This window comes from Mizuhopecten yessoensis, unplaced genomic scaffold (assembly GCF_002113885.1).
Source record: "Mizuhopecten yessoensis strain PY_sf001 unplaced genomic scaffold, ASM211388v2 scaffold716359, whole genome shotgun sequence".
Taxonomy (NCBI): domain Eukaryota; kingdom Metazoa; phylum Mollusca; class Bivalvia; order Pectinida; family Pectinidae; genus Mizuhopecten; species Mizuhopecten yessoensis.
The window spans coordinates 2365543-2378233 of NW_018480077.1; the positions used below are offsets into that span (position 1 = coordinate 2365543).

Below are 12691 nucleotides of genomic sequence, written 5' to 3' on the forward strand. Positions count from 1 at the left end.
GTTGTGGCTATGAAGGTTAAACTAAGAACATGCTGCCAACTTACAAAAGCTGAAACACTATGATTGCCTGGACAGTGTATATGAATCTTCCTCTATACCTCCACGCACACGAGCCTGCCAAGTGCAATAGACTGATGATAAAGATATATATTCTCTACGCGAGACAGTCCAGGGCATGTAATACGTACAACTCGACACAATAGGTATAAATATCCGGTTTTATTTACATAGAAATCTGATAGACCATCTAAACAAAACCCCATATAGAACATTGATTTCGTTTAATTCCTCCTGATTTCGGCATTCCTCTTATTTTATAACTCGTATCAATCCATACCACAGCACAAACACACATTACAATTCTAGTCTTCACACATTCCGACAAGGACCATACCCTGACAGCTTGTCCGCCTACAGAGTCAAGTATTGTTATGTTAGCATGGTCACTTCTTACAGTATCTAATAGGAGAGATCTAAAACACATAATGATTGAATGGCGTTACAAGTATTTTTCGTCTTATTTTAAAAAAAAATGCATTTTAGTATAAAACAAAATATTATCTTTATTTATTGTATAATTAATTTAGCAGTTCCAAACTAGCAGACCGATAAAAACAATATAATGCATGTATTTTTTGTTTATTTTGTACTGTGGACATATGTAGATAATCAAAATCAACAGAGAAAGTCACAAATTGTTCTAACTGTATATAACAACTAATGTAACAATTATTGAGGACAGTGTTGCTACAAGCTGACAGAGCTCAGCCTTGTTGGTTCTTGGACAAGTTCATTTAGCGGTCCAGTGACCGGAACTACATGTTAAACACTTTTGATAATCTCATTGACTTGTGAATATTAAAACAAGATGAATTACCCCAATACTGGCGATGAATAGTGCATACTGTAATAGGATTACCAGATCGTCACTAATACCGTGACACAAGAAACTACCGTCCTACAGACTGGGCATGCGCAACACTGATTTACACTAAGTCTCCTATATTTTATCAATGTAAACACCAATCTAAGCCCTGTCTCCTACATTTTGTCAATAATGGATGAGAGTTACTAGAAACACAAGGAGGCGAAACAGTTTTGGCACAAGAAGAATATTACATGGCAACGCTAAAAAGAGAAATTGAAATTGTTATGTTCAGCATGAAATGACGTGATGTTTTTTCTCCAAATAACTGTATAAACAACTTGTGGAAATTGTCAGTAGTTTATTGACATGATGATGCGATCAATCCTAAGATGTATATAATCTGAACAGTGTATAAACTGTTGTCAATTAGCAATACACCATAAGCACTTTCATGTTATTGAGATATATACACATAACTAAACAAATAAATATCTACACAAACAAACACCTATATAATTAAGAGTTGATCAGTTTTAACTAATGCAAACAATTTTTGAAATTGGCTGCCATTTCATATATCTATAATGTCCCACTCAGTTGAAGAGTGTGTCCTACGGTATTATCTGAATGTTGATTTCTCAACTTTCTAATTAATACGGTAAAATACACTTGCATAATAATATTTTATAACTCATGTCATATTTTTTTCTCTCTCAGAAGTCATACCTTATCATATAAACAGTATGAGTGAGTCTTGAAATATCTCCAAATAATTTATATCTAATGAACAAAAGTATCACAGCAATTATTTATCATTGTTGGTGTCCTATATGGCACAAAATGTAATTCTGTAGTAAAACGTTGTCCATCAGCATCCAAATCGATACAAGGGTAATCACAGACACATAAACACATGTCTCTTTGTACAAATGCTGATATAGTTCACCCTATACTTTACCCAACACCCTAACCGGAGGATATAACTGTCTGACATATAAATAAATGTACTGTCCGTTAACCAGTTATTTCAAAAGAAGAGTTTCTTACTTCGTTTTGAACGGCAAGATCAACTTCTGTTGAATGGCGACTAGAGGCTAACACATATTACAACTCGATCACTTAGTTTAGCTAATTGATTCAGAGTAAATTGAGTATGTTATCGATGTATTTTGGCAAATATATATTGATTATAACTGCTAGGGTCGACAACTGTCCACCACCGAGGAGTCCGAACCTTTCTGGGCCATTTTGTCAGGTGATAAATATGGATGATATCTGTACATAGATGCGGGATAAGGAAGTCCGGGGGTTTCCGAAGACGATGAGTATGATACACTTCCGGGCATGGATTCTCTCATCCGGAGATTATTGGCACTAACAAACGGATGAAACGCCACCGTCGGAAACACAAAGCTGGAGTTATGAAGTCCAAATAAGCCACCATAGAGGGCGTAAAGTGATCGACTGTCATTAGGCATGTAGGAGGCAGCACCGGCGGAGGAACCCATCACAGATGAGGGAATCGGCCGCCATATTGGAAAGTGTGGATGAGGTAGCATACCTTGCTTTTCTGTCTCTTCTGAAAATTGTAGAATAAAAAAGCTTTCATAGATAATGTTTAATACCAAGAATCAATTTGTAAATAAATGTGGTAATGTTTATCTCTCATCTTTGTATTAGTTGTAATTGTTTCAAAAACGGTTTATTTTTCCGTAGCAGTAACAAAGAGATTTGAAAGAGAAATATTTAACATATTTATGTTTACAGAAAATAATTCTAAAACAAAAAACATATACACTAACAACGTTGATGTCTCATTGGTTTACAAATTAATTGGAGATGCGTCAATGAATATGTGCGTGATAGAGGGAAATCAGGCCATATTGTAAAAATGTTCTTTTGATTTTGAAACAGGTGCATGTAGTATCCTTTAAACGTAGTGGGGTTAAAGTTTGCGGTTTGGGTTCCTGCTGATTAGCCACATATGACCCAAAGGGGGACCACACAAAAACACCAGGCGAAACGAAGCAGACATCACTCTTCATTTGAAGTCACAAGGCAAATTAAACACGCGAAACTATTAGTAAAAATATTATTTGATCACGAAGGGCATTTCTTAGCGAGGCATTGAAGCGATCCGTATGTAAGTCTGACACCTCTACGGAAGCCTCGCACAGAAACCTGAATTAATAGTAGGTTTTATGTTTATATTTTGGACCACCTGCGAGCCATGAGCTTGTTTGTAAACGTACACCTATAGCGACTCGTTATGGACTCCGTGATAAACTGCCTCAGTTGTAAATGATCAGGTCTTAATCGAGGAATAAAAGTAAAAAAATAGATAGGATACTTCAACCATAATGACACGGCTTATACAAATGTATCCAACTCATGGCGAGAGGTCAAGGGGTCAAAACACATAGGCGATGTCGAAATGAAAGAACGCTACAGTTGCTCATCTCATTTAATTGATATTTGTGTTCATTTGAAGGATACTATGTAGTGATAGAGTCTAGAACGTTAGTTTTATTGTAAATGCACCAGTAAAGTGCAACAAGAGGTGGGAAGAGGTCGACAGTGATAACAGTGTAGGGAGTGCGTGGTTAACCACTAATTCTTACACACGGTACAGCCCAATAGTCCAACAAGGTTTTAAATGTGAATCATAAAGAATTGTAAAATACCTTTCTGTTAAATATGTTGGTACTATCAGTCAAATTTACCTGCAACTAATATGATATTTTTGAGAAAAAGATTTTGCAATGCACTTGTCTTTATATTTTAAAATTTTGTGTATAATTTTCAAACAGTTGAAGCATGAAGTTATCGACTTCTTCTTGGTGAGATTTTCGAATCATTTTCTAGAAAACCTTTCCTGCTGAAGGATTGCAGTGATTAACATTTTTTAAAGATTGATATTAAGTGCATTAAGTCTAATGCCTGGTATATTATTGAAAAAAAATGGAATAAGTTTCGTATATTCATGGATATTGCATACAGAAATATATTATCTAATAAATAAGTGCATTTGTAATATATATTTTTGTAGTTATCAAATGGATTGGTGTTATGATTACGACAAAAGAAATTATTTTCATATTGTTAATTAACGATGAAAAACTACTTTGTCTTTCATTCAGTTGGTGATACTGATTTAGCTGCATTTTCAGAAATATATATATCATATTGATTCAGATATAGTAATATTATTTTATTTACATGATCATGCATTGTTGGCAAATGTATGCTGTATACAATGTCATTAATTACATATTGAATAATAAACCATCTACATCAAATGAATTTATACAACTTAACAATGAAAAGAATATATGTTTTTTGTAACCTACACACCTGATTGCAACTGTTTTGTAATTCACACACTTGATGACAAAACTATTATCTTCTTTGTAACGATAACAATACAAAATCGATTAAATTTAAAAAAATCATTTTAATTTTAACAAAATCAAACCCAAATGATTAAAATACAAAGATCATTTCCATCTCTATTTCTACTCTTACTTCTGTTACCAAACAGAACGTATCTACTGTAACTTGTATAACTTATTACACATCAACACTTCATTATAAACTATTTAACAAAATTACAAATAGAATAATAGAGTCAATTAGCAACAAAGAACCCTTGATAATTTGTGTGGTGAAGTTTTGCATAAAACTATAATTGTACAGTATACCAAATGATCAAAGGCGGAGTACAATGGTGTGACGTCTGTCTATTATGTTTATCACTATGACTGAAATAGACAACAGAATGAAGACTGAACATTGTATTATGTATACGTAAAAACCTTTCTTGATATCAAACGTGCCTTCTTAAGAGAAAGAAACCCTGATCTCAAGTATAAATCTCGGCTTCATAAATGACAACTTGACCTAGTTTATATATAAAAAGTACCTGTATTAGACTAAGAATTATATTAATATCATATCTAATTTTCATTCATATGATCTGCACATAGTTATACAGACACAGGAACATCTATTCTACCTTATTATTAGATGTTAACGAACATTGGACCATTTACTACATCCTCATTTAACAGAAACATAACTGAACTCAATATCGATACACCAACACAATAGCCGGAACTGAACATACACCCATAGAAAGGGAAAACAACATGATCTCCCACTTAACATATTAATGTTTACATTTTGTGTGGCATTAAAGTATGGAAATTTTAATTAAGATGTAGAAAAAAAATGGCTGTCCCTCTGAGGTAATGCTATATATCAAATAATATTAAATCTAAGAGAAATAGAGAACGAGAGACAGAAACCCAAAACAATGAGTTGATAAATGAATAATTGTGTTTATTGTATTTATAGTAAACGAAAGGTTGAAATTACTTTATTCCAGTAACACTAGGTTTCCGTTTTCAATCTAAATTTATTTAATATTTAAACAAAAAAAATAAGTATATGAAGAAACGTAAGCTGACATTTCTAAAAGTTAACAGCTAGAAAATTAAAATCAGCTGCATTGTGTGGGTTTATTTAGTACTAGAGTGTCGTACTTCTGGTGAGAGAACCCCAGTTCTGTCTGAAGAGATAGGTGTAAAAATATAATGCAAAAAGTCGTTTCGACTTTGTATAAAGTATATATGAGAAGAGCTGACGGTGATGTTTGATCGGGGATGTGTCAGGAGACATTATTGGTGATATGTATTACATGACGACAATGTATACAGTATATACCTTTGGCAAGGAACTCCCGGTGTTGTTTTAGGGACTCCTCCAGCTCGGCGTCTGTGTAAGACCGGAGTGGTGACCGGGCGTATGTGTGCTGCTGGATCAACGTCTCCATACTTTCTCTGTATTTAAGAAAGACGTGGTCAGAGGCAGATGATGGACTTTATGAAAAAAATAGAATCAAGGCAAATGATGAGTGGTCAGGAGCTGTGGGATTAGGTACATAGTGGGTTAGGTACAAACTGGGTTAGGTACATGTACACCGCGGTACATAGTGGATTTGGCACAAACAGGGTAAGGTACACCGCGGTACATAGTGGATTAGGCACAAACAGGGTAAGGTACACCGCGGTACATAGTGGGTTAGGCACAAACTGGATAAAGTACACCGCGGTACATAGTGGATTAGGCACAAACAGGGTTAGGTACACCGCGGTTCATAGTGGGTTAGGCACAAACTGGGTTAGGTACACCGCGGTACATAGTGGGTTAGGCACAAACTGGGTAAGGTACACCGCGGTACATAGTGGGTTAGGCACAAACAGGGTAAGGTACACCACGGTACATAGTGGGTTAGGCATAAACTGGGTAAGGTACACCGCGGTACATAGTGGGTTATATGTACTGGTTTAGGTACAGCACAGCATATCAATATGCAGTTTGAGTATTTCATTCTAGTACACGAGTTTCAAGTGGAATGCACGCGAGAAACATTTTGTTTAAAACCTGATGAAAATTGTGCAGTTACGCTCTATATCTAAAAATGATATAGACTGTGTAAATGAGCACTAGATGAAATTCGTATTACCGAGAAAAATAAAGAGATTATGAATAAAATAAACATACAAAACTTCAAACAAATATATACAGCAACATGAAGTGATGACGTAGGAATAAAAATGTGTATCAACACGAAGTTATGACGTACTATAATCAAGTGCAACAATATGAACTGATGACGGAAGAATAAAAAATATAAACAGGAAGTGACGATGACGTTAGATTAAACGCAATACTCTGAATTATATTATCGTGCACAATTAAAACTCAAGTAATCGATATTTCCTTAATTCTATTTTGAGAGAAATCGAGATCCTATAGACATCCTATGATTAGTGCAGTGTTGCCTACGAGATATTTTACAAAGTGAGAGAGAATCTCCTAAATTAACAGACAGTGCGTGTGCTGAGTTTCGGACGATTGTCACGACGCCTTTAGATGGATTTGGTGAGTCACGCGTTGACAGTACCAACCCATCATCGAGGCCGAAGTAAACGTAAGCGGTTGGATGCACGTACATTACCCGTGTGGACGTGTTTGAAGCAAAACACAGATACAGCCGACCCCCAATTTACACCCCTCAGTCCTGACCACGATTCCACTAACATTCCAACACTCATGAACAATTCATGCACATTGTTATTCCCTCCAATGGTCTGACATTACTGTGATTAAGGAATGAATCGCTCAAACCTGAAAAGCATTTTGCAGAATTATATTTACCTTGAAAACCCAATTCTACCAGGACTATGACGTCAATTGTAACACGTGGATATTAACATGATTTTAATAGAGGCCTTTCCAATATTTCAAATCGTGTAGTCTTTTTCCTCCTTAGAACTTCAAGACTATTCTTTGACGAATAAAAATATATATTTGACTATGTAATGAATATTCGTTTTTGCTCTTCCTCTTTCGATTTACTATAAAACTGGACTACAACTGTCACTCCATTCACTTAACACTGTTTAAGGTGTTATGACTGAGGAGAACCTGGCCACATCCTCAAATAGTTAAACATGATATACACATCTCCAGAGGTAAGAAATTACCACTATATTTTCCTTATTGTATATGCCACCCTTACACAACTTTTAAAGAAAAAATAAGAAATGTAATGCAATAATTTTGAGAAAATGCATCTTAATTCTTCTGCATTTGTATTATTATACCATTTAGATAAAGCAGAAGAGGTTTTTTTGTAAGACAGTTATACAATATTCAACAAAACCCTTGTAATGGTATTGTTCGGTGTTAGCCCCCCCCCCCCCCCCCTTATTGTCCACCAACCCTAAGTGTTCAGTGTAATAAAATCCCCTATTGTTCACCAAGCCATAGTGTTCAGTGTGAGGAAATCCCCTATTGTTCCCCAAGCCTAAGTGTTTAGTGTGAGAAAATCCCCTACTATTCCTGAAGCCATAGTGTTCAGTGTGAGGAAATCCCCTATTGTTCCCCAAGCCTAAGTGTTCAGTGTGAGAAAATCCCCTATTATTCCCGAAACCATAGTGTTCAGTGTGAGGAAATCCCCTATTGTTCCCGAAGCCATATTGTTCAGTCCGAGGAAATCCCCTATTGTTCCCGAAGCCATAGTGTTCAATGTGAGGAAATCCCCTATTGTTCCCGAAGCCATGGTGTTCAGTGTGAGGAAAATCCCATATTGTTCTCCAAGCTCCACCAGTGTTAGGTGTAAGGAAGACCCATATTTTCTCCATTTNGTGAGGAGGCGCCCCCTATTGTTCCCCATGCCCAGTGATTGTGTGATGATTCGTAACACTAGTACAAATTATACCTTTCAAACTCTGTCAATCTTGTCGAATCCCGGAATCCCTTCGCAAACGGGTTGCTATCAATCTTCAGCTTAGTGATCTGCGGAACACAGAATTTCCATTGCAAATTGGTGAAATACATAAGAACAGCAAACATAAATGTCAAATAAAGATTATTGAGTAGGAAATTTCAGCGTGTTTACAAGCATTTTGGCCGAAATTCAGCAATGACTTAAAGAACGCCTGTATGCGGTAACGACATGAGTAGAAAGTTGATAGCGTTATACGTAGGAGGGTGGCGGTGTTGAATGTGGAGTAAGGAGCCGTTTTACGAGCCTGAAAGCACTTGTACGAGTATAGAGAGTACAGGCGCGTTACCCGTGTTTGACACATGCACGGGGACCTAGCCGGATACACTCACCAGTTGGTTCTGGTAGGCAGTCACACCGATAAACACACTCTCCGTAAAGACGAAGGTCTTGAATTCCTCCGCATCCAGACTCGTAATTGAGGTCTGATTAGCGATCGACTCCTTCTTTCTCACGATGTGAATTCTCGGCTGGTATTTATGCATTGAATTCAATATAATCTGGAATAAAATAAAACAGGTACATTACAGGGTTTCTCAATTACGTTGAACACTCATTCCCCTGACAGCGCCTAGTATACTTAGCATTTAATCGTAAGATTTAGCTGCCTAAGACAGTCGTATTTACAGTCCGCCTGTATACAATAGATCGGCATTCATCGACGCACAACTGCGCCATTTCATCTACACGGAGACAAATGTTGGAAAGTGAATTGACTTTAAGGGGAATTGTATTATATGTACCCTTTCATGTAGACACTGCGTTTATTTAGAAGACAGGGGTGTTTACTTTTGTTTCAAATGATCCTTTTTTAATTATCTTCTAGGACTTAAACTTGTCGGTAGCCCGGATTATAACACAATAAATAATTTCACAACGTTAGTGAAATGAATCACACAGAAGTACAAAGCACACCTATTAAACTCTTATTTATCATTTACACACTAGTACACACTCTATTGATAGACATTTAAATTAGCTACTGAAATCTATCGGTGCTAGTGATGTATATAACAAATATACCTCGTAGAAGCTGAACGTTCTTTTGGACAAATTTCAGTGCTTGAAGCCTACTTTAGACTACGTTAATATTGGTGCGCAACCCACGGACGTGGTATAATCATGTATAAATCGGCTACTGAAAGTATTATCGGTGCTAGTGATATATGTAACAAATATTCTTCGTGAATGATTAGCGTTCTTTGGGACCAGCTTCAATGTTTGAAACCTATTTTGACTTTATTTGTTACAATCATAGACAAAAAATGTACCCAAATAATTTTGATCACTTGGATGTCTGATTCTAGAGATGCAGTTGAGAAATTCTTCATTAAAACTTTGGGGCCTGTAGCCAGTCTAGTACATTTGTACAAGGTTGAAATAATACGGACATCACGACATTATAATTATAAATACTTACATGCCCATTTTTATCCAACATGTTGTTTGTAAGTTTCAGTTTTTCAAATGAGACGGTCTGTTTTTGGAGTTGTTCTCCGGTGAAGGGAGAGTCAGGGTGCATGTAAAGTCTGGTCGGGAGGGGCGGGTCGGCCTTTCCGGCCACCAACCACGATGACCGGTGGTAGGCGTATCTGTAACGCTTATTGTCCACTGGAACTATATCCATAAGCACCATGTACCTAACCTCGGGGTCAACTCCCGTGAATGACATTCGTAAAGTGGGGAACATCCGCCTGAAACAAAAAGTCCAACTTTGTTACTTAGATCAAGAGAGATACATTTCCAAAAATTGTACAAATTAAAACATTGTACGACTAGAAAGATACAAAATTAAACATTATACAACAAGACAGCTACAAATCCTAAATCAAACATTGTACAACAAGAGAGATACAAAATCAAACACTGTACAGCTAAAAAGATACAAAATCAAATATTGTACAATTAGAAAGATACAAAATCAAACATTGTACAAGTAGAAAGATTCAAAATCAAACATTGTACAACAAGAGAGATACAAAATCAAACACTGTACAACAAGAGGGATACAAAATCAAACATTGTAAAAACAAAAGAGATACAAAACAAACATTGTATAACAAGACAGATACAAAATCAAATATTGTACAATTAGAAAGATACAAATCGAACATTGTTCAACTTCAGAGATACAAAATCAAACATTGTACAAAAAGAGAGATACAAAATCAAACATTGTACAACAAAAGAGATACAAAACCAAACACTGTACAGCTAAAAAGATACAAAATCAAATATTGTACAACAAGAAAGATATAAAATCAAACATTGTAAAACAAGAAAGTTACAAAATCAAACATTGTACAATTAGAAAGATTCAAAATCAAACATTGTACAACAAGAGAGATACAAAATCAAACATCGTACAACAAGAGAGATACAAAATCAAACATTGTATAACAAGAGAGATACAAAATAAAACATTGTACAACAAGAGAGATACAAAATCAAACATTGTACAACTAGAGAGATACAAAATCAAACATTGTACAACAAGAGAGATACACAGTTAAACACTGTACAGCTAGAAAGATACAAAATCAAACATTGTACAATTAGAAAGATACAAAATCAAACATTGTACAACAAGAGAGATACAAAATCAAACACTGTACAACTAGAGAGATACAAAAGCAAACATTGTACAACAAGAAAGATACAAAATCAAACATTGTACAATTAGAGAGACACAAAATCAAACATTGTACAACAAGAGAGATACAAAATAAAACATTGTACAATTAGAGAGACACTAAATTAAACATTGTACAATTAGAGAGACATAAAATCAAACATTGTACAACAAGAGAGATACAAAATCAAACACTGTACAACTAGAGAGATACAAAATCAAACATTGTACAGCTAAAAAGATACAAAATCAAACATTGTACAATTAGAAAGATACAAAATCAAACATTGTACAACAAGAAAGTTACATAATCAAACATTGTACAACAAGAGAGATACAAAATCAAACACTGTACAACAAGAGGGATACAAAATCAAACATTGTACAACAAGAGAGATACAAAATCAAACAGTGTACAACAAGAGAGATACAAAATCAAACATTGTACAACTAGAAAGATACAAAATCAACGATTGTACAACTAGAGAGATACAAAATAAAACATTGAACAATTAGAAAGATACAAAATCAAACAGTGTACAACAAGAAAGATACAAAATCAAATATTGTACAATTAGAAAGATACAAAATCAAACATCGTACAACTAGAAAGATACAAAATCAACGATTGTACAACTAGAGAGATACAAAATAAAACATTGAACAATTAGAAAGATACAAAATCAAACAGTGTACAACAAGAAAGATACAAAATCAAACATTGTACAGCTAGACAGATACAAAATCAATCCCTGTACAACTAGAAGGATACCAAATCAAATATTGTACAACAAGACAGCTAGAAATCAAACATTGTACAACAAGACAGATATATATACATACTCTACTATTGACGCTGAGATTCAAGGTCAACATTGTAAATTTATATAGACACAAAGTCAAACATGGAGACCTAGACACTGCATACCCTTAGATAAAGGCGATTATAGCAGAGCAAAACGAAAACATAAACACGACAGACATAGCGATACAAATTAAGTCAAGCATTTAATATCTAGGTTTACAAAATCAACGTTGAAAACCTTGAGATACGAAGTCAAATATTGGTGACAAAAACATTTTCAAAATCAAGCACTGATGACCAAGATGCCGTAATGTATCATTTTTTTTTTAATATGGACTGGTTTATGAATTAAGAACTCCTAGTAATTCCTACAAATAGATTGTTCTGGGGTTCTTCTAGTGTTGTCATTTTGGGAAAGGCTCTACCGTAGTGTATGCTGTCTTTTGTAATGTTAGGTAAAAGTACAAAAAGACCAGAAGTCCTTAGTTGTCAATCGATCTATATTAACTGAAAAATACAGACTTAAGCAGAGCAGTGGTGACTGGCTTCGATATTGTCCCACAATAATACATGGAGTTTGAGTTTAATGTGATCACGACTGTTCAAATCAACACGCGCTGGAAAAGGTCTAGAAAAAAAAATGTCTTGGAAAATTCGGTCGAAATTGATACATGCCTCGTTTTGAGGTGGAAACACGTCATTATGGGTCTGAGCGATCACCCCGTCCAAATGGTAATCACGCTGTCTCCAGTCGCTCGTGGTGAACGCCTAATGCATTGCAAAGGACTGCAGCAGAATAATTTTCAAATTTGACTGAGCCTTGCATAATTTAAAATGGTCCTGACTAAATATATATATACGTCATAGTGAAGTACATACGCTTGTGGTTTTTTTGTGTTTTTCTTTATTTTTTTGTTTTTCGTGAAATGATGACCAGTTCGATTACATCATGGGTATGCATTTTGTTAGTGTTATTATCATAGAGACATGCATTCATCTACATCTTTCTTCACTAAAGGATATGCAGAGTCA

The 12691-nt window shown here is 35.2% G+C and overlaps 1 protein-coding gene across 2 annotated transcripts; it reads right to left on the reverse strand.

Annotated features, from left to right (window-relative positions):
* Positions 1–204: 204 nt before the first annotated feature.
* Positions 205–9947, reverse strand: LOC110443812 (T-box transcription factor TBX20-like). Of its 2 annotated transcripts, none has more exons than XM_021488232.1 (5): positions 9643–9947; positions 8555–8722; positions 8157–8233; positions 5594–5709; positions 205–2447 (listed from the first exon to the last, which is right to left on the reverse strand). In XM_021488232.1, the coding sequence occupies exons 1-5, from the start codon at positions 9910–9912 to the stop codon at positions 2065–2067; spliced, it is 1014 nt and encodes a 337-aa protein (XP_021343907.1). In that variant the 5' UTR covers positions 9913–9947; the 3' UTR covers positions 205–2064. The 2 variants fall into 2 exon arrangements, with proteins under 2 accessions (XP_021343907.1, XP_021343906.1); XM_021488231.1 differs by having other exon boundaries at positions 5594–5748; positions 9643–9945.
* Between the last annotated feature and the right edge of the window lie 2744 nt (positions 9948–12691).